Source organism: Scyliorhinus torazame, chromosome 15, assembly GCF_047496885.1.
Source record: "Scyliorhinus torazame isolate Kashiwa2021f chromosome 15, sScyTor2.1, whole genome shotgun sequence".
In the NCBI taxonomy this organism is placed as follows: Eukaryota; Metazoa; Chordata; class Chondrichthyes; order Carcharhiniformes; family Scyliorhinidae; genus Scyliorhinus; species Scyliorhinus torazame.
The window spans coordinates 93432196-93451381 of record NC_092721.1 but is presented as its reverse complement, the minus strand read 5'-3'; the positions used below and the strand labels follow the sequence as shown (position 1 = coordinate 93451381).

The window sequence follows — 19186 nt, the reverse complement described above, 5'->3', positions numbered from 1 at the left end:
TTTAACAGTAAATTCATTGCAGTGTTAATGTAAGCTTACTTTTGACACTAATAAAAATTATTATTTTGTGAATTAACTTTGACATAGCACCTCGGTAAGTACCTTCTGGAAATCAAGTGCAGCAGAGCAAGTGCAGGATCTCCTTTCCACGTTGTTTGTTACTAAGAATACCAATAAATTAGTCAAACATGATTTCTCTTTCACAAAGCCATGTTTGACTCTACCTGAGATTTTCTAAATGCCCCAATATAACCTCATGAATAATAGATTTCTGCATTTTCCCTACAATCGGCCTGTAGTTTCCTGCTTTCTTGAATAGGAGTCACATTCGCTACTTCGCAATATGATGGGAACTTTCCAGAATCTAGAGAATTTTGAAAAATTAAAACAAATGCACAACTATTTTTTTAAGACCCTTGGATGAAGTCCATCAGAATCTGGGGGCTTGTCAGCGTTTAGTTCTAAAGATTTTCATAATTCTTTTCAGTACACTTTCCCTGGTGATTGCGATTGTTTCAAGCTTCTCCCTCCCTGGACCTCCGGTGGCGGCCATGTGCTGATCGGTCGCACACAAGATGGCTCCTGCTTGGAGGCTCAGGTTTTGGCCATTTCTACCTGGTTTACTGGAGTTTTGGTGAGGCAAAGTAATTGGAATATGCAGGTGTCTCCTCCAGTATGGAATGTCGCAGGTTACAACACCCGACTTAAATGGAATAAAACCTTGGCTCAAGAGGTGGATGACCCTCATGGCACAGCAACAGAAAGTATGGTGAAGCTTGTCATGTCATCGTTGCCTGCCCCACTGCCCATGGGTCAGTTGATAGAGTTCCTCAAAGGGGAATTTAAGAAGCATCATCAGGATGCAGGAGGACCTGTACAAGGCAATCAAGGAAGCAGCAGCCCCTCTTCGCGGTGCTTTGGAACAGGTGGAGTAGCATATGGAGTTGTAGGATGATTAGAGAGGTGGAAAGGGCAGACTCTGATCAGTGACCAGATTGTGTCTTTGGAAGCGGAGGTGGGAATGCTGGGAGCGGCCCATAAGTTGTTGAAGGTGAGAGTGGATGACCAGGAGAATCATACAAAATTTACAAATAGTCCAGTTGCTGGAGGGGGTCAAGGGTATAAGTGCCACCAACTACATGGCAAAGAAGTTTGGGAAGCTGACTGGGGACGGGGTCTTCGAGAACCCCCTGGAGATGGATTGGGCCCACCAGTTGATGCGTCACTGGCCGCGAGCTGGAGAACCACCATGGGCTAATCATCCCAATGCACAAGTTTCAGGAGAAGAAGCGAATTTTGAGGTGGGCAAGTCCACACAGCACTGCAACTAGGAGGGTCAGTGGATACGGATCTATCAGGACATTGGGTCCGACCTGGCCAAATGGCAAGCAGGCTTTAAGAAGGCCACGGTGGTACTTTTTCAGAGTAAGGTCCGATTCAGGACGTTGTACCCGGCTAAACTATGGACAACATATAGGGGCAGCAAAGAACATTATCTGAATACGCCAGAGGAGATGAATGACTTTGTCAAGGCATAGTTTGGGGGAGGGGGGGGGTTGTTGGACAAACGTTCCACTAAGAGTTCGATTTAAAGTCGAAAGGGTTTGCGATTCTGTTTAACAAGAGGGTGGTATGGGGTGGTAGGTGGGGGTCGGCGGTTGTATTGATTAATATTTATGTACCAATTGTAATAGTACTGAATTTATTAAGAAAGCACTGGCAGCCATCCCAGACTTTGACTCTCATCAATTGATCATGGGGAATGGGGGGGTGGGGATTTAATTGTGTTCTAGACCAGAGGATCAATAGATCAAACCCCAAGTCGCAGGTAACTTCGGGAATAGCGAAGGAACTGGAGTTTTTTTGGGATTAGATTGAGTGGGGGAGGGGGGAGGGGACACCTGTGGAGAGAGGGAGTTTTCCTTCTTCTCCCACGTGCATTGGGTGTATTCCCAAATAGATTTTGAGGTGGGGACCGTGGTGATTGTGGGGACAGAATAACTGTGATAGCAATATTGGAGCACGCACCACATTATGAGGCCGTGGGGTTTGAAACGTGACTGGTTTAGTGGCCCTTGGAGGTTAGATTCGGCATTCCTGGCAGTCAAAAAGTTCTGCGAGAAGGTAGCCTCAGTGATAGAGAACTACATGGAGTGTAACCAGAACGGGAAGGTTTTGCCCACATGTTTTGGGAAGGATTGAAGGCATTGATTAGGGGGCGGTAGGTAATATCCTGCAAGGCCCACAGATGGAAATGGCGGAGAGGCAGAGGTTGGTTGAGGCCAATGTGGAGGTGGACTGGCAGTATTCAATGGCACGACGAAGAGTTAAAATGTTAAACATGCATTAAAATCTATAGAATTTAAATCAAAAACCTTTAGCCTATTAAAATGTACTAAACATGTTAAATAAATCAAAGTATTTAAAATATATTTTCTCCAAATATAGAAATACTTCAATTAATACAGAAGGCACCTTGTGATTACTTCTGCCTCCTTGCCTTGGAAAGTGATCAATAGCTGTGAAAATCAACCATTCGTTTTTAAAAACAAATCACAGTTTGTAGATATTGCAGCAACAAATGCTTCTATTAATTTTAAACACAAATTATTTTAATGAACACAGAAGCAGATTCAAAATGTACTCCCTTTCTTCAGTTCTCATCGGTAACTATATCACACATTTACTTTTTTGTGGGATAGATAATATACTCAGCTATAGTTAAAATAATTTTATGGCAAATAAAGGAGTATTATGGGGAAGATAGCGGTGTCCAGGAGAACAAGACTATGTGCAAAGGCAATGAGTGTCAGCAGAGAGTCATGGTTTAGCAAAGCTAAAGTCAAGAAAATATTGTAAGACTTGTTTTCAATAAGTATCTCAGAAAATGTAGTAAGATTCACAGTTTTTAGTAGTTTTGAAACATATCACTATTGTAATGTCAGCAACTTATGTGATAATGACCAGATAACATATTTGGAAGAACATGAGTAGGCCACTCAACTCTTCAACCTGTTCTCCAATTGAATTAGATCATGGCTGATCTGTGACCTAACTCCATTTATGTGCCATTACACCATATGTCTTAATAACTTCAGTTAACAAAAATCAATCAATCTCAAAATTAATACACAATTGATCTAGCATCATTGCTGTTTGCAAAATAAGAGTTCTAAAGCGTCAACCATTATTTGAGTAAATAAGTGTCTGAAATTTCACTCCCGAAAGGTCGGGCTCTAATCTTTAGGCTAGAAATAATGGGGGGTTGTAAGAAAGGAACTGTAATAATTACGAGAGACTTTATACCTTCCTATAAATTGGATGAATCAAATTAGCAAAGGTAGCATGGAGAATAAGTTCAAAGTATATTCAGAACAATTTATTAGAACAAAAAAAGTTCTGGAACCAACCAGTTGTCAGAAAAGCAAAGAATTATAATGTTTTTATTTTGGTAATATCACGGTCTTATTTCTTATGTACTGGAAAAGGCTGGTGAGGTGTGATTGTTGATATTGGATTAAGACAAAATGATGCAAGAGTCGGAAACAACAGTAACGAGTGCTTTTGAATTTACATTGACAATAATAGTAGTTTTGAAGTGGGTTATTTTAACTCCAAGGGAGACCTATACAAGTTGTAAAACATGTAAATAAGTGAAGCAAAGATAGGGTAAGTTTACTTTTTAAAATCTAGGAACGAAAGTAAATAGAGGCGTTTGATCAATTCTGGGAAAAGGGCACTTCTGAGAGACTGGAGGAATCAAGAGAAGATAGAGCGATCAAAGGGAAGGAACGCTTTTAAGAAAACACTGAAGATGCTTAGATCTTCCAGAAGAAAGTATGGTAGCTGGTCCGATCACCCAGAAGACAGTATGGACAAGGCTAGACCTGGAGATGTAATTTCAGTCAGCCCAGAGGGTACCCCAAGAGAAAAAGAGCACTCCGTGGTAAAATGACTGGAATTCTATAGACTTACAAATTTATACAGATTCATACCATGCAGAAAAGCGAAGGTTTGCTCTGAGTGTAATTCAAGTTAACATTTCTTGGGCTTCCGGGTGCGGCTATGCAGAGCTAGGCCGCATGTTCAGTAGCTCCCGCTTGGAACGGACTTTTGGGCTCTTTTACAGGGCCCCCACGGCATTTGTTTGACATTTCCCGGTGTGGCAAGAAGACTGCAACATTCCCCTGACAGTGTCCCCTAGGAATGTTATGTCTTTTGGCTACCAGACCCGGCAGAAACAGTAAAAGATTTGGCTGCAACAGGATAAACAGGGCCTCTTCCAGCATGCAGGTGGGGGAAGGGCAAGCTGAAAGCTGCAAACTGACCTGAGGGCCTTTATCAAAAGTGCATTCTAACAGCAGAGGGAACAACTGTGAAAACATCTCACCAAGGCCACTGAAGAAGCGGGGACGAGGCTTCCGGTGGCGGCCTTGGAGGAGTAGGTCGCGCATTCGGCAGCTCCCGTCTGGAACGGACTCTTAGACCTTTTTCAGGAGTTTCCACAGACATTTTGGGGCAGATTGGTGAAGCGAACACTGCCAAAAGGATTTCCTCTCGAGACTTTTGGGCTCTTTTCAGGGCCCCCAAGGGCACTTTTTCGAGGTTTCCCGGTGTGGGAAGGAGTTAATAGTAGCTCCCCCTCAGTATATCGCTTTAACTAGGAGCGGGGTGACAAAAAAGGTGGTGGTGGACCAGAAGAAGGGAGGGAAGAAGGACAAAATGGCGGCGGGCGGAGACCAGGCAGCGTGGAGGCAGTGGGCGGAGCAACAGGAGGTTATCCAGCGCTGCCTCAGAGATTAAAACGGAGCTGCTAGAGCCGATGAAGGCTTCTATTGATAAGCTGCTGGAGACACAGACGGCCCAGGGGGTGGCGATCCGAGAGGCTCAACAAAAGATCTCTGACAATGAGGATGAGATCTTAGGCCTGGCGGTAAAGGTGGAGGCGCACGAGGCACTCCACAAGAAATGGCAGGAGCGGTTCGAGGAGATGGAGAATCGGTCGAGGCGGACGAATCTGCGGATTCTGGGCCTCCCGGAGGGGCTGGAGGGGCCGGACGTGGCGGCCTATGTGGTCACCATGTTAAACTCTCTGATAGGAGCGGGGTCCTTCCAGGGGCCCCTGGAGCTGGAAGGGGCCCATAGAGTGTTGGCGAGGAGGCCCAAGGCTAACGAGCCTCCGCGGGCGGTGCTGGTGCGGTTCCATCGGTTCGTCGATCGGGAGTGTGTGCTCAGGTGGGCCAAGAAGGAGAGGAGCAGCAGGTGGGAGAACGCGGAGGTTCGGATATATCAGGACTGGAGTGTGGAGGTGGCGAAGAGGAGGACCGGGTACAATCGAGCGAAGGAGGTGCTGCACAGGAAGGGGGTGAAGTTTGGCATGTTGCAGCCGGCGCGACTGTGGGTTACCTACAAGGACCGGCACCATTATTTTGAGTCTCCGGAGGAGGCGCGGGCCTTTGTTCAGGCCGAGAAGCTGGACACAGACCGAGGGTCGGGATGGGCGATTGGGGACTGCGGTGGATAGGTTATGCCTAATTTTGGTTTTGGTTTTGGGGGGGGGGGGGGGGGGGGGGGGCCTTTGCATTTTTTGGGGTTTCTTTTTCTCTGTGTTTTTCTCTTTCGGGTTGGGGAGGGTGGATGGGGCGGGTTGGGCACTGTTTTGGTTGGTGGCGGGGCCTGGTAGGTGGAGAGCGCGGGATTTTTTCCCGCGCCGAAGACTGGGGGGGGGGGGGGGGGCGGAACCGGGGCGGGGAAGCGAGGATTGTTTCCCGCGCTTAGAACGGAGGGGGAGAGCCTGTGAATGGGGAGCGGGAGAGGAGGGTGTGCCACACAATGGGAGGAGTCGAAGGGGAGGCGGGAGTGGCCGGGGTCAGCAGGAGTCAGCTGACTTGCGGAAGTGCAATGGGGGGAGTAAACCAGCTAGGATGGGTCCTTGGGGGGGGGGGGGGGGGGGTGAATCGAGTTGCTGCTGCTAAGATCAAGGAGGAGCTGGAGCGAGTGGTGTGGGTCAAGACGGGGGTATGCCGCTGTGGGGAACGGGCCGGGTGTGGGGTGCGAGCGCGTGGCTGGCCGAGGAGGGGTCATGGCTAGTCGGCGGGGGAGGGGGGCGGGTAGCCCCCTGATCCGGCAGATAACCTGGAATGTAAGGGGACTGAATGGGCCGGTTAAGCGGGCCCGCGTGTTCGCGCACCTGAAGGGTCTCAAGGCGGATGTGGTTATGCTCCAGGAGACATACCTGAAGGTGGCAGACCAGGTAAGACTGAGGAAAGGGTGGGTAGGTCAGGTGTTTCACTCGGGGCTACATGACAAAAATCGAGGGTTGGCGATCTTGGTGGGAAAGGTGTTATTCGAGGCGTCAAACATTGTGGCAGATAATGGCGGTAGGTACATAATGGTAAGTGGTAAGTTGCAGGGAGAGAGGGTGGTACTGGTCAATGTGTATGCTCCGAACTGGGACGATGTGGGTTTTATGCGGCGTATGTTGGGTCGGATCCCAGACTTGGAAGTGGGGGGCCTGATAATGGGGGGAGACTTTAACACGGTGTTGGATCCTGCACTGGATCACTCCAGGTCTAGGACGGGTAGGAAGCCGCCGGCGGCGGCTAGTGTTGAGGGGATTTATGGACCAAATGGGAGGGGTGGACCCTTGGAGATTTGCAAGGCCGGGGGCTAGGGAATTTTCATTCTTCTCACATGTCTATAAGGCTTATTCTCGAATCGACTTTTTCATTTTGAGCAGGGCGCTGATAGCGAGAGTAGAGGATACCGAGTATTCGGCAATAGCCATTTCGGACCACGCCCCGCATTGGGTGGACTTGGAGATGGGGGAGGAGAGGGACCAGCGCCCGCTGTGGCGCTTAGAGATGGGGCTGTTGGCGGACGAGGAGGTGAGCGAGCGGGTCCGAGGAAGTATAGAGAGGTACTTGGAGACCAACGACAACGGGGAGGTCCGAGTGGGGATGGTATGGGAGGCACTGAAGGCGGTGGTGAGGGGAGAGCTGATCTCCATCAGGGCCCACAAGGAGCGGAGGGAGCGGGGGGAGAGGGAGAGGCTGGTGAGGGAGATGGTGAGGGTAGACAGGAGGTATGCGGAACAACCTGAGGAATGATTGTTGAGGAAGAGGCGCAGCCGCCAGGCCAAATTCGACCTGGTGACCACCAGGAAGGCGGAGGTGCAGTGGAGGAAGGCCCAGGGGGCGGTCTACGAGTATGGGGAAAAGGCAAACCGGATGCTGTCGCATCAGCTTCGGAAGCGGGACGCAGCTAGGGAGATCGGGGGAGTTAAGGACAGGGGAGGGAGCGTGGTGCGGAGTGGGGTTGGCATCAATGGGGTCTTCAGGGACTTCTACGAGGAATTGTACCGATCCGAGCCCCCACGGGAGGAGGGAGGGATGGGCCGTTTCCTGGACCAATTGAGGTTTCCAAAGGTGGAAGAGGGACTGGTGGCGGGACTGGGGGCCCCGATTGGGCTGGAGGAGCTGATCAAAGGGATAGGAAGCATGCAGGCGGGGAAGGCACCGGGGCCGGACGGTTTCCCGGTCGAGTTCTATAAAAAATATATGGACCTGTTGGGCCCGCTGTTAGTTAGGACCTTTAATGAAGCAAGGGAGGGGGGGCTTTACCCCCGACGATGTCCCTGGCACTGATCTCCTTGATCCTGAAGCGGGACAAGGATCCCCTGCAATGTGGGTCTTACAGACCGATTTCCTTGCTAAATGTAGATGCCAAGGTGCTGGCGAAGGTCTTAGCCACGAGGATTGAGGATTGTGTGTCGCAGATCATCCATGAAGACCAGACGGGGTTTGTGAAGGGGAGACAGTTGAACGCGAATGTGCGGAGGCTTTTGAACGTTATCATGATGCCGGCGAGGGAGGGGGAGGCGGAGATAGTGGTGGCGATGGACGCTGAGAAAGCCTTCGATAGGGTAGAGTGGGAGTACCTGTGGGAGGTGCTGAAGAGGTTCGGGTTTGGGGAGGGGTTTGTCAGGTGGGTTAGGCTGTTATGAGGTCCCGATGGCGAGTGTGGCCACAAATAGGAGGAGGTCCGAGTACTTTCGGCTGCACCGAGGGACAAGACAGGGGTGTCCCCTGTCCCCCCTGCTCTTCGCACTGGCGATTGAATCCCTGGCTATGGCACTGAGAGAGTCGAGGAACTGGAGGGGGTTGGCGCGGGGTGGGGAGGAGCATAGGTGTCTCTTTATGCGGACGACCTGCTGCTGTATGTGGCGGACCCGGTGGGAGGAATGCCAGAGGTAATGAGGATGCTTAGGGAATTCGGGGACTTTTCGGGGTACAAGCTCAATATGGGGAAGAGCGAGCTGTTCGTAGTTCAGCTAGGGGACCAGGAGAGGGGGATTGGCGAGCTCCCACTAAAAAGGGCAGAGAGGAGTTTCAGATATTTGGGGGTCCAGGTGGCCAGGAGCTGGGGGGCCTTGCATAGGCTTAACTTTACAAGGCTGGTGGAGCAAATGGAGGAGGAGTTCAAGAGGTGGGACGCATTGCCGCTGTCCCTGGCGGGTAGGGTGCAGTCAATCAAAATGACGGTGCTCCCAAGGTTTTTGTTCCTGTTCCAGTGCCTCCCCGTGTTTATCCCAAAGGCTTTTTTCAGGCGGGTTAACAGGAGTATAATGGGGTTTGTGTGGGCGCGAGGGACTCCGAGGGTGAGAAGGGTGTTCCTGGAGCGGAGTAGAGATAGGGGGGGGGGGCTGGCGCTGCCCAACCTCTGTGGGTACTACTGGGCCGCCAATGCGACAATGGTGCGCAAGTGGGTAATGGAGGGGGAGGGGGCTGCATGGAAGAGGCTGGAGACGGCGTCCTGTGTGGGTACGAGTCTTGGGGCGCTGGCAACGGCGCCGATGCCGCTCCCTCCAAGGAGGTATACCACGAGCCCGGTGGTGCTGGCTGCCCTCAAAATTTGGGGGCAGTGGAGGCGGCATAGGGGGGAAGTTAGGGCCTCGGCGTGGACCCCATTACGGGGGAACCACCGGGGAACACCTTCAGTACTTACAGGTAAGGGCGTTTGCAAGACGGCAGGTGATGGAATTCCCACGGCTACTGCCACACACAGTACAGGACAGGGTGCTCTTGGGGGGGGGGGAGTGGGGAAGATCTCGGAAACTTACCAGGTGATGCAGGAGGAGGAGGAGGCCTCGGTGGTGGAGTTGAAAGGTAAGTGGGAGGAGGAGTTGGGAGAGGAAATCGAAGAGGGGACGTGTGCAGATGCCCTAGGGAGGGTGAACTCTTCCTCTTCATGCGCGAGGCTCAGCCTCATACAGTTTAAGGTGCTGCACAGGGCACACATGACCGGGGCAAGGATGAGCAGGTTCTTTGGGGGTGAGGACAGGTGTGTTAGGTGCTCAGGGAGCCCAGCAAATCACACCCATATGTTCTGGGCATGCCCAGCGCTGGAGGAATTTTGGAAGGGCGTAGCCAGGACAGTGTCGAGGGTGGTAGGATCGAGGGTCAAACCGGGCTGGGGGCTCGCAATATTTGGGGTGGCAGAGGAGCCGGGAGTGCAGGAGGCGAAAGAGGCCTGAATTCTGGCCTTTGTGTCCCTGGTAGCCCGGCGAAGGATTCTTCTTCAGTGGAAAGATACGGTGCTCACCCAAGCGTGGAATCCTGGATCAGCAATATGGCAGGGTTCATTAAATTGGAGGGGGTGAAATTCGCCTTGAGAGGGTCGGTACAAGGGTTCTTTAGGCGGTGGCAACCGTTCTTAGACTTTCTGGCAGAACGATAGACATTGGTCAATGGCAGCAGCAGCTCAGGGGGTTGGGGGGGGGGGGGGGGGGGGTTACTTTATTTTTGTTTATGTTACTTACACTGGAAGGGTCTGAGGGGGTGTATACACCTGTTGTCTTAAGTCGGGGTGTTAATGTTAATTTATTATTTAGGTACGGTGGGGGGGGGGGGGGTTTGGGGGGTTGCTTTTTTAGATTGTGTTTTGTACTTAACCCTGTTGGGTTCTTTTTTCTTTCTCATTCTGTTATTGATATTTTATGAAAACCTTTAATAAAATTTTTTTTTTTTTTTTTTTTTTTAAAGTTAACATTTCTTGGAACAGTTTTAAAGTACTGTTAATTGTGTGAAGTCATTCTTGTGTTTAAAAGTATCTTTTTTTAATTTTCTTGGTTTTTAAATAAACATTTAAATAAGCATATCATCCCAATTGATCAGAGACACCATTTTCTGATTTCAGAACAACTCATGATATCAGCTAAAAAGCCATTTTGGCAGCTGTTTCAAGATCCTCTTTGGGATTTGGACAGCTCGACATTTACCATTCGCCACGACTTAATACAAGGAACAGGCTATTTTAGGCCAAGATATGTGTAATGTGACAGGATTAGTTAATGAGGTACTACTAAAGGATCCTCTTGCTTTACATTTTTTTTTTCATTTACCAAATGATCTGAGCTGCAGGCAAAAAAATACTTTTCACTGTACCTGGTTACACGTGACAATAAAAAAATCCAATTGATTAAGAGTGATGATAACATGACAAGAGTTTCACTTTCAGAAAAGGTGGGTCTAAAACCAGGGCAGAATTCTCCGGTCATTCACTGGTGGCAGCTTTCGCTGGTCCCACTGCCAGCGCACCCCCATGCCACGAGTTTCCCGATGGAGTCTGGTGGCTTCAATGGGAATTCCCATGGACAGCGGCAGGAGCAGAGAATATCTTTATAAAATAAATTTAGAGTACCCAATTCATTTTTTCCAATTAAGGGGCAATTTAGCTTGGCCAATCCACCTAGCTTGCACATCTTTGGGTTGTGGGGGCAAAACCCACGCAAACACGGGGAGAATGTGCAAACTCCACACAGACAGTGACCCAGAGCCAGGATCGAACCTGGGACCTCGGCGCTGTGAGGCTGCAGGGCTAACCCACTGCGCCACCGTGCTGCCCTGGAGCAGAGAATCTCGCCATCAATTAATGGCACATCACCTCTCGTCGCTGAGAAACCGGTGGTTGGTAGACCGGAAAATCCCAACCCTGGAGACTTAAACTTGAATTACAAGGGTATGAAGACAGGGTTGATTAAAGGAAAATAGATTAAATAGTAAGACAGTAGAGAAACAGTCATTGACATTTAAGGAGATATTTCACAACTCCTCACAAAGATATTTTCCATTAAGGAAGAAAGATTCTACCAAAAGGATGCTCCACCATGGCTAACTAAGGAAATCACATGCAGATACAGCAAGCACTAGGGGGATGGAATATAAAAATAGGGAGGTGGTGTTATAACTATACAGCATACTGTATCCCTGATGTGCAGTGTACAGTTTTGGTTTCCTTACCTAGGAGGGATATGCTTGCATTGGAAGCAGTTCTGAGAAGGTTCACTAGGTTGATTCCTGGGATAAAAGGGTTATACTCATTGGAGTTTCGACGATTGGGCAGCATAGTGGCAAGCATTGCTGCCTCACAGCACCAGGGACCTGGGTTCAATTCCGACCTTGGGTGGCCATCTGTGTGGAGTGTGCATGTTCTCACCGTGTCTGCATGGGTTTCCTCTGGATACCCCAGTTTCTTCCCACAGTCCAAAAATGTGCAGGTTCGGTGGATAGATCATACTAAATTGCCCCCAAGTGTCCAAAGATGTGCGGGTCACAGGGCGAGGGCAGGTGAGTGGACCTAGGTAGGGTGCTCTTTCGGAGGGCCGGTGCAGACTCAATGGGCTAATGACTTCCTTCTGCACTATAGGGATTCTATGATTTCTATGAATGAGATATGATCTTATTGGAACATGCAAGATTCTGAGGGGATTCCACAGGGTAGATGCAAAAAAGGACGTTTCTCATAGTGGAGGAAATCTAGGACTGGGGCAGTTTCCAAAATAAGGAGTTTCCCATTTAAGATGTAGACAAAGATTTTATTCAATGAGGGCAGCATGGTGACACAGTGGGTTAGCCCTGCTGTCTCACGGCGCCGAGGTCCCAGGTTTGATCCCGGCTCTGGGTCACTGTCCGTGGAGTTTGCACATTCTCCCAGTGTTTGCATGGGTTTCGCCCCCACACAGTTGCTGCTTCATTGAATACATTCAAGGCTGAGTTAGACAGAATTTAAATCTGCAAGACAGTCAAGAATCATGGGTGGGCAGGAAGGAAAGTGCAGTTAAGGCCAAAATTAGAGCAGCCATGATCTTATTGAATGGTGGAGCAGGCTCAATGGGCCAAAAGGCATATTGCAGCTCTCATTTCTTTTCATCTTGTGATGCCTCATATTCTTGGATTCTCCAATCAGCAGAAATTTCCCTCTATTCATGTAATCGGTTTGTTTTCTAATTCAAAACTTTGATTGAATCAACCTATCATCGTTTAAATTCCAGACAATACAATTCTGGTTTATAGAACATAGTGCAGGAGGAGGCCATTCGGCCCATCAAGTCTGCACTGACCCACTTAAACCCTCACTTCCACCCTATCCCCGTTATCCAATAACCCCTCCTAGCCTTTTTTGGACACGAAGGGCAATTTTAGCCTGTCCAATCCACCTAACTTGCACGTCTTTGGACTGTGGGAGGAAACCGGAGCATGGAGGAAACCCACGCAAACACGGGGAGAACTTCTGCACTGTATGTTCTTGCATAATCCATTCCCATAATTTAATCCCTGGAGTCCAGGTTATCATCCTGGTAAATCTATATTGTAATCCCTCCAAAGTCAACATATCTTTCCTATGGAATAGTGCCAGAACTGCTCAGAGTACTCCAGGCTTGGTCCAAGCAGCTTTAATAATGTTGCTTGGTGAATAAACATCGACCAGGTCACAAGTCCCCGACTCCCCTTTAAAGTGGTGCCATGGAACCGAGGCCACCTGACCATGACAGATGGGCGTGCTCCAGATGGCAGCACGTCTAACAGCACAGCACTCTCAGTACTGGACTGAAATGTCACCCTAGAGTGGGCCTTAAATTCATGACTTAAGAGAGAGTGCTAACAACTGGGCATAGCTGAGAAAAAAAAACATTTGCATTTACAGAGTAAAACTTCCTAAGACACCTTAACAGACTATTAACAAACACGTGGAGATATTAGGGCAAATTAACAAAGCCTTGACCGAAGAGTTGAGATTCAAGCAGCAAAGGAGAGAGGGGGTGAAGTTGAGAGGGGGAATTCCAGAGCTGACGGTCCAGGCAGCTGAAGGTATGGCCACAACTATCTCAGAGGATTGGAAAAGATTAAAGTGATGGTGAAGGACGAGACCATTTAATTATAACCTTTGCACTTTCTGGAGATGCCGACTTACCAACAGTCCATCATTAGACACCACGGGAGCCCATTTTTCTCCTACGAGTTCAAATAGTAAAATGTGGAAAGATATTTAACCCAGATGAACATTAAGATTCCACCTTGAGCCAACATCCATTCATGTCTACTGCAGTCTCACGATAGCAATCAGAGGAAAGAAATCCAGTTATGCTTCTGCCTACCTAGCTAAAAGGTCTTGAGGTCATACTACTGCTTTCCCAGGTGAGATGAATTAATTCAGCACTGATGGAGAATCTTTTGTATCTCAATATTACAAACAGTACATTCACCCATAAAGTCAGTTTGAAATACAATAGAATTTACAAAGCAGAAGGAGGCCATTCAGCCCATCGAGTCTGCACCAGCTCTTGGAAAGAGCACCCCATCCAAGGTCCACACCTCCACCCTATCCCCATAACCCAGTAACCCCACCCAACACGAAGGGCAATTTTGGACACTATGGGCAATTTAGCATGGCCAATCCACCTAACCCGCACATCTTTGGACTGTGGGAGGAAACCGGAGCACCCGGAGGAAACCCACACACACACGGGGAGAATGCGCAGACTCCGCACAGACAGTGACCCAAGCCGGGAATCGAACCTGGGACCCTGGAGCTGTGAAGCAATTGTGCTATCCACAATGCTACCGTACTGCCCGTCTATGGACATCTTTGTTTCTTTGGCCCAAGTACTGTATTTTGTTTATTTGACATGTATATAAATTATATATTTAAATAATAACTGCAGGAAAATCCTGCAACACAAGGCTCCCAATACAGGTTCACGTTCTTTGTGAAATGTAAATGCCTCACTACAAATGCTAGATACGTTCAGATAAGTCCAGACCACAAAGCATATCGAATAAATTATTTCTTTATAGTAACACAACTGTGAAAGGGTTACTGAATGAGCCACAATAATGTCTGAAACAAAATGGCCTGAATTTTCTGATGGAGACGGAAGTCCAGCCGCTGGCACTGAAAGTGGAGGAGAGCCCATTTTGACTGCCAGCAGGATCCAGGAAGGCACATTCCTGGCAGTAGCCAAGTAAATGACTGCTGCCATTCCTATTAAGGATAGGGTATTGAGAACAGATGACACTGCTGCTAGGAGGGTGGTCCTTACTGCAAGGAACCCCTCTGTGGCCCTTTTGTGCACCCAGAATAGAGTTACTCTATCCTTTTGGAGCCAGCAGGGGCACCGCCAGGTTTCATTGGATAATCTCTCCAAGCCACCTCGACATGTGCAAAATACCTTTGGAGGTGAGAAAAAGCCTTCAATTTGACATTTAAGTTGCTCAATTGGGTTCTCAGTGGACATCCAGTCTACCTGCTTTCTTGTCATTGGTAAAATACCTTGATGGCAGGGAGATGGCATCCAGGTCCCCCCAAGGGACAAAATTTCAGCCACCTATTTTGTGCTGTGTTCAGCTAAGTCACTTAAACAACAAGATTGCTTATTGTGACTTAATAACGACCATTGACTTGGGATACATTGTGTTAACAGTTCCTTGCCGTGTAATTTCTCTTCTGTACTACTGAAACCACAATGCATTTGTTTCATATTTTCATCGGTTTTCACTTAATGGTTTCAAATACTAATTATTGGTAACAACTCTTTCGTTCAGCATTACACCACAATAATTTTCATTAGCTTTACACATGAAATAAGTCAGGTTTTCAACAATGGTTATAAGGCACTTGATGTCAAATTTAAACTAATGCTGTAACAGCAAAATATTTTGCTACCAACATTTTAGACAAACAGGTGATGGAATTAGAGAAATGTTCACTTACCAACCCAATTCCTTCAAAAGCAAATATAGCAGACCCAAAGAAAAGTGGATATTTTTTCCAGCTGGCAACCAGAGGAAGCTTCCCGAGGTGAGGCATGTCCTAAATGAAAAAAAAGGACTATAAGGTTGAAAACTGAAATCTATAATCAATGCCAGAAATTTATACTAACTTTAACAGAAATAAACACCCTCTAAACCAAGGATTGACCAAAGATGCATTGAAATATCCAAAGTTCATTCACATTTTATTACATGCACATCTCAGAATTTCATAGTCATAATGTACAAGACCAGAATATTTAGAACCCTACTTTACCTAGCTACTAAATCGTTTTCATCCACAAATTACAAAATTTGCCACCTGACCTTGTTTCTTTTTATTTTAGCTACACAAGTGATAGGTTGAGATTCATGGTCCAGGACATTGGCAAGACTGCAAAGGGTAGCACAGATAGTTATGAGTTTAAAAACCTGCAGATTGAAGAAAGGAGAAGAAAATGGGAGTCACACCAGAAAAAAGTTCATAGGAGAATTTGTGATGAGATTTTAATCTCAAAATAATGAGGAACATAGATAAAAGCAAGAAAAAGGACATTACAAAAATAAATTTGACTATACATTTACGCCAAAATAAACTTGGATTTATGTCAAAAGCTATTAAATAATAATACACGCCCATTAAATAAGGTTTGTACAAGTTCACATCTGCATTGTTGTTTCTTTTTAGAGTAGAAACACAAGCGACTAATATTACTTCCATGTTTTGGAAACATGATTCATTGAATGGTACTCGATTGAATATTTTCCTTATAAATGTCTCTATCCTACATTCAAAGTACATTTGTGAAACAGTAACAGTAAGAGAACTTCAGTTCTACATGGCACTAACTGAAGAATTAGGTTTGGAAAGCACTAAAGCACAGATGACAAATAACACCACCCTGGTGAGTACAAGTAGGGGTTGTTTGAAAGTGAATATAATCAAAGTCAATGCCTAACCTGACAATGTTGGTTAAAACATGTGTGAGCCCTGGGAAGGCTGGACATCGGAGCCCAATAGGCAATGCATAAATTGTTCAAACAGTGCAGATGGAGGGAAATATGCATATGAATATCGAACGATGCTGATTCCAAGGAACAAAATATTGAAGGTTTAACATTGCAGGAGACAGGAATGTGTCAGTGTTCACCTCTAAGCAAAGTCTGCCCCAAATGGGCCAAAGGAAAATCAGCAGAGAAGTGTGTGTGATGGTGCAATAGAAAAGAGCGACTAAGCAAGTTGAGAAGAGGCACTATTGCAGAAATAATTCCAATAATTCAACAGGTATAGCAGTCTAGCAGTTATGTCATATGCTTTATAAACAGAGGTAAAACAAAGCAAAAAATGAAAGTTGCATTAGAAAGGAAATGAAAATAAAAATGTGACTTTCTTAATCACTAACGGGCTAATTAAATTATGCTGAAATTACTTATGAATCTGCATTCCAGAGGAAGGTGAACTGAAAATACTTCAGATTGCTGTTTCAAAAAAGTTTTTTCTACAAGAAATAACAGTTGCAACACAATGGACAGGGTGCGCTAATTTTCTTGTGCTTTTTCATATCAATAGTACCTTTGATAATATTAAGAATGCATTTTTACATGATGCCTGTTGATAATCATCAATAGTTTATAACAAGGTGAAGAATCAGTTATTCCTATTGTTGTCCTCAGTTAATACTCACACATATTCATTTTGTAACAAGGATCACTGAATAGTGAGGAAGAATCAAACCCTTAGATTGTCCTGTCCCAATCCTAAAACGCAGAGACAAATAAAGTGTCCGACTGCAGTGTTAAAATAGCTTGCTCAAAGAATCAGAATCAAGCTTCATACATTGGGTCTATACAACTTAATATCAAATAACTGAAGGATTCCACTGTCCAGTAATTATTCGCACTTCAATTTTCCTCTCAAAGTACCTCTCAAAGTAACTGCAACAAAGTAAACTTTTCTTACTCACCTTTCTCAACCTGCCTGCAGCCTTAGATATGGTTAATCATGGTTGATTGGTACTCCTTCCACAAACATTCATTTCCTACACCACCAACTAGCAGTAACAGCAGTGTGCCATCTATAAGATACACTGCAGGAACTCAAGGCTCCTGAGGTAGCACATTCCAAACACACGACCGCTGTCATCTTGAGGAACGAGGGCAGCAGATACCTGGGAACATTACCACCTGATATATTCCGTCCAATTCGCTCACTATCCTGACTTGGAATTATATTGCCGTTCCTTCACTGCTGCTGGGTCAAAATCCGAGAACTTCCTCGATAACAGCACTGTGGGTTTACCTACATCCCAGGGACTGCAGCTTTTCAAGGACGCAGCTCACCACCACCTTCTGAAAGGCAAGGAGGGATGGGCCACAAATGCTGGCCTAGCTGGCAATGCCCATATTTAAACAGCAACAGCATCCTTCCCCCATCGCCTCGTTACTGGTGCTCAGCTGGATCAGATTGTTCTCACCGGGTTCCTATTTAATTGTAGCCACAGAATTACTTGCAGTGGCTTCTGTTCCGGCTCCCGCACCGTTATTTCTGGTGTACTCAGGATTGATTCTTGGCCCAGTTCTATCTCTCATCGGCATGCAGTCACTCTACACTCTCACCTGAAACAGTAGTATTCATTTTCATATGTATGCTGATGGCACCCAGCTCCACATAACCATCACTTGTCTCTCAACTCCTCCAGACTGCTTCACCAATGCAGAAATACCGGATGAGCAGAAATTTCCTCTAATTAAACATGGGGAAGATGGAAATCATTCTTTTCAATCCCCATTCCAAAAACTCCAATCCCCAGCTACCCACTCCATCTCTCTCCCTGGCAACAGTCCGATATTAAGCCAGACAACTTTGTTCACAACCTTGGTATCACGGTTAACCCCAATAGGTGCTTCCAACCACATATTTGTGTCATCATTAAGAGTGCCTATTTCCACCTTTAACATCACCTGATTTCACCTCTGTGTCAACTTAACTGTTGCCGAAATCCTCATTCATTCATTTGTTAGCTGTACTCGACTATTTCAACTTACTCCTGGCTGGTCTCCCAAATTCTACCCTCCATTAACTTGAGATCATCCAAACCTCTACTGCCTGTGACTTAAATTGCACCATGTCACTCCTGTGCTCACTGACCTACATTAGTCCAGCAGTATTTAAAAGTTCTCATCATTGTTTTCAAATCGCTCCCCGGGGATTCACCCCTCCTTATCTCTGTAATCTCCTCCAGCCCCACAACCCTCCAAGATAACCACACTTTGATACAGTTATAATACAAGACTGGAAATACTCAAATATATGTATATATGCTTGATGTATTAGAGATTGAATTTATTACTTGCGTGCAAATTTTTTCCTGCAACTTACCCTCATAATATACTGATAGATGATAACAAGACTGACAGCCATTGAGAGATTCGCCAAAAAGGAGAACACTACAAGGTACTTTAGATCACGAATAAATACAAAGATGATCAAAAAAGGAAGCAAGCTGAGCATGTATATCCTTGAATCAATGTTCCACTCATCAGGTAGACTTCTGGTACTGTTCAGCTCATTGTAACTCGTATGATTCCTTAGAAAACCTTCCACTACCTATGGAAATAAAGTATTGATTTAAAAAATGCTTCAAAATTAAACAAATCCATGAGCGCAATTATTTTTAAAAACTTAATATGTTTAATAAATGAATGACTAATAGAAAATTCAGTGGAGGTAATGGTTTGTGGAGTACATTCAAATCAATTATATCACCCATTATGCATAATGGTGATCAACAAGTATCAGTGTTCTCCCCCGCCCCCCCCCCCGCCCCCCCCCCCCCCCCCCCCCCCCCCCCCCCAAAACACAGTTAGGCGTAACACTTTCTTTACTCTGCTTTTTTTGATTACTCTCCCAGTCAAATGCAGGTTAGCTATTAGTAATGCCACCCTGAAACCAAATCGGATTTGGAATTCCAAAGGTTACCCAACTTTATTCCAATTGGCATCTCGATCTCCCCATCACTGAATTTTTCAGCTGAGCAGTGAGGACAATCATTGATAATAAAGTGTGTCCAGATGGGTAAGATAGAAGTAGAAAAATA

The 19186-nt window shown here is 46.5% G+C and overlaps 1 protein-coding gene across 4 annotated transcripts in view; it reads right to left on the bottom strand.

Annotated features, from left to right (window-relative positions):
• Positions 1 to 19186, bottom strand: part of slc36a4 (solute carrier family 36 member 4) — a 434983-nt gene that overhangs the window by 324388 nt on the left and 91409 nt on the right. For 3 of the 4 annotated variants that reach the window (XM_072476443.1, XM_072476444.1, XM_072476441.1), the window contains 2 exons: positions 18469 to 18696; positions 15052 to 15150 (listed from right to left, as the gene is read on the bottom strand). In XM_072476443.1, the coding sequence (XP_072332544.1) occupies positions 15052 to 15150; positions 18469 to 18696 (327 nt within the window). The remainder of the gene's footprint in view (positions 1 to 15051; positions 15151 to 18468; positions 18697 to 19186) is intronic. The other variant, XM_072476445.1, reaches the window with a different exon arrangement.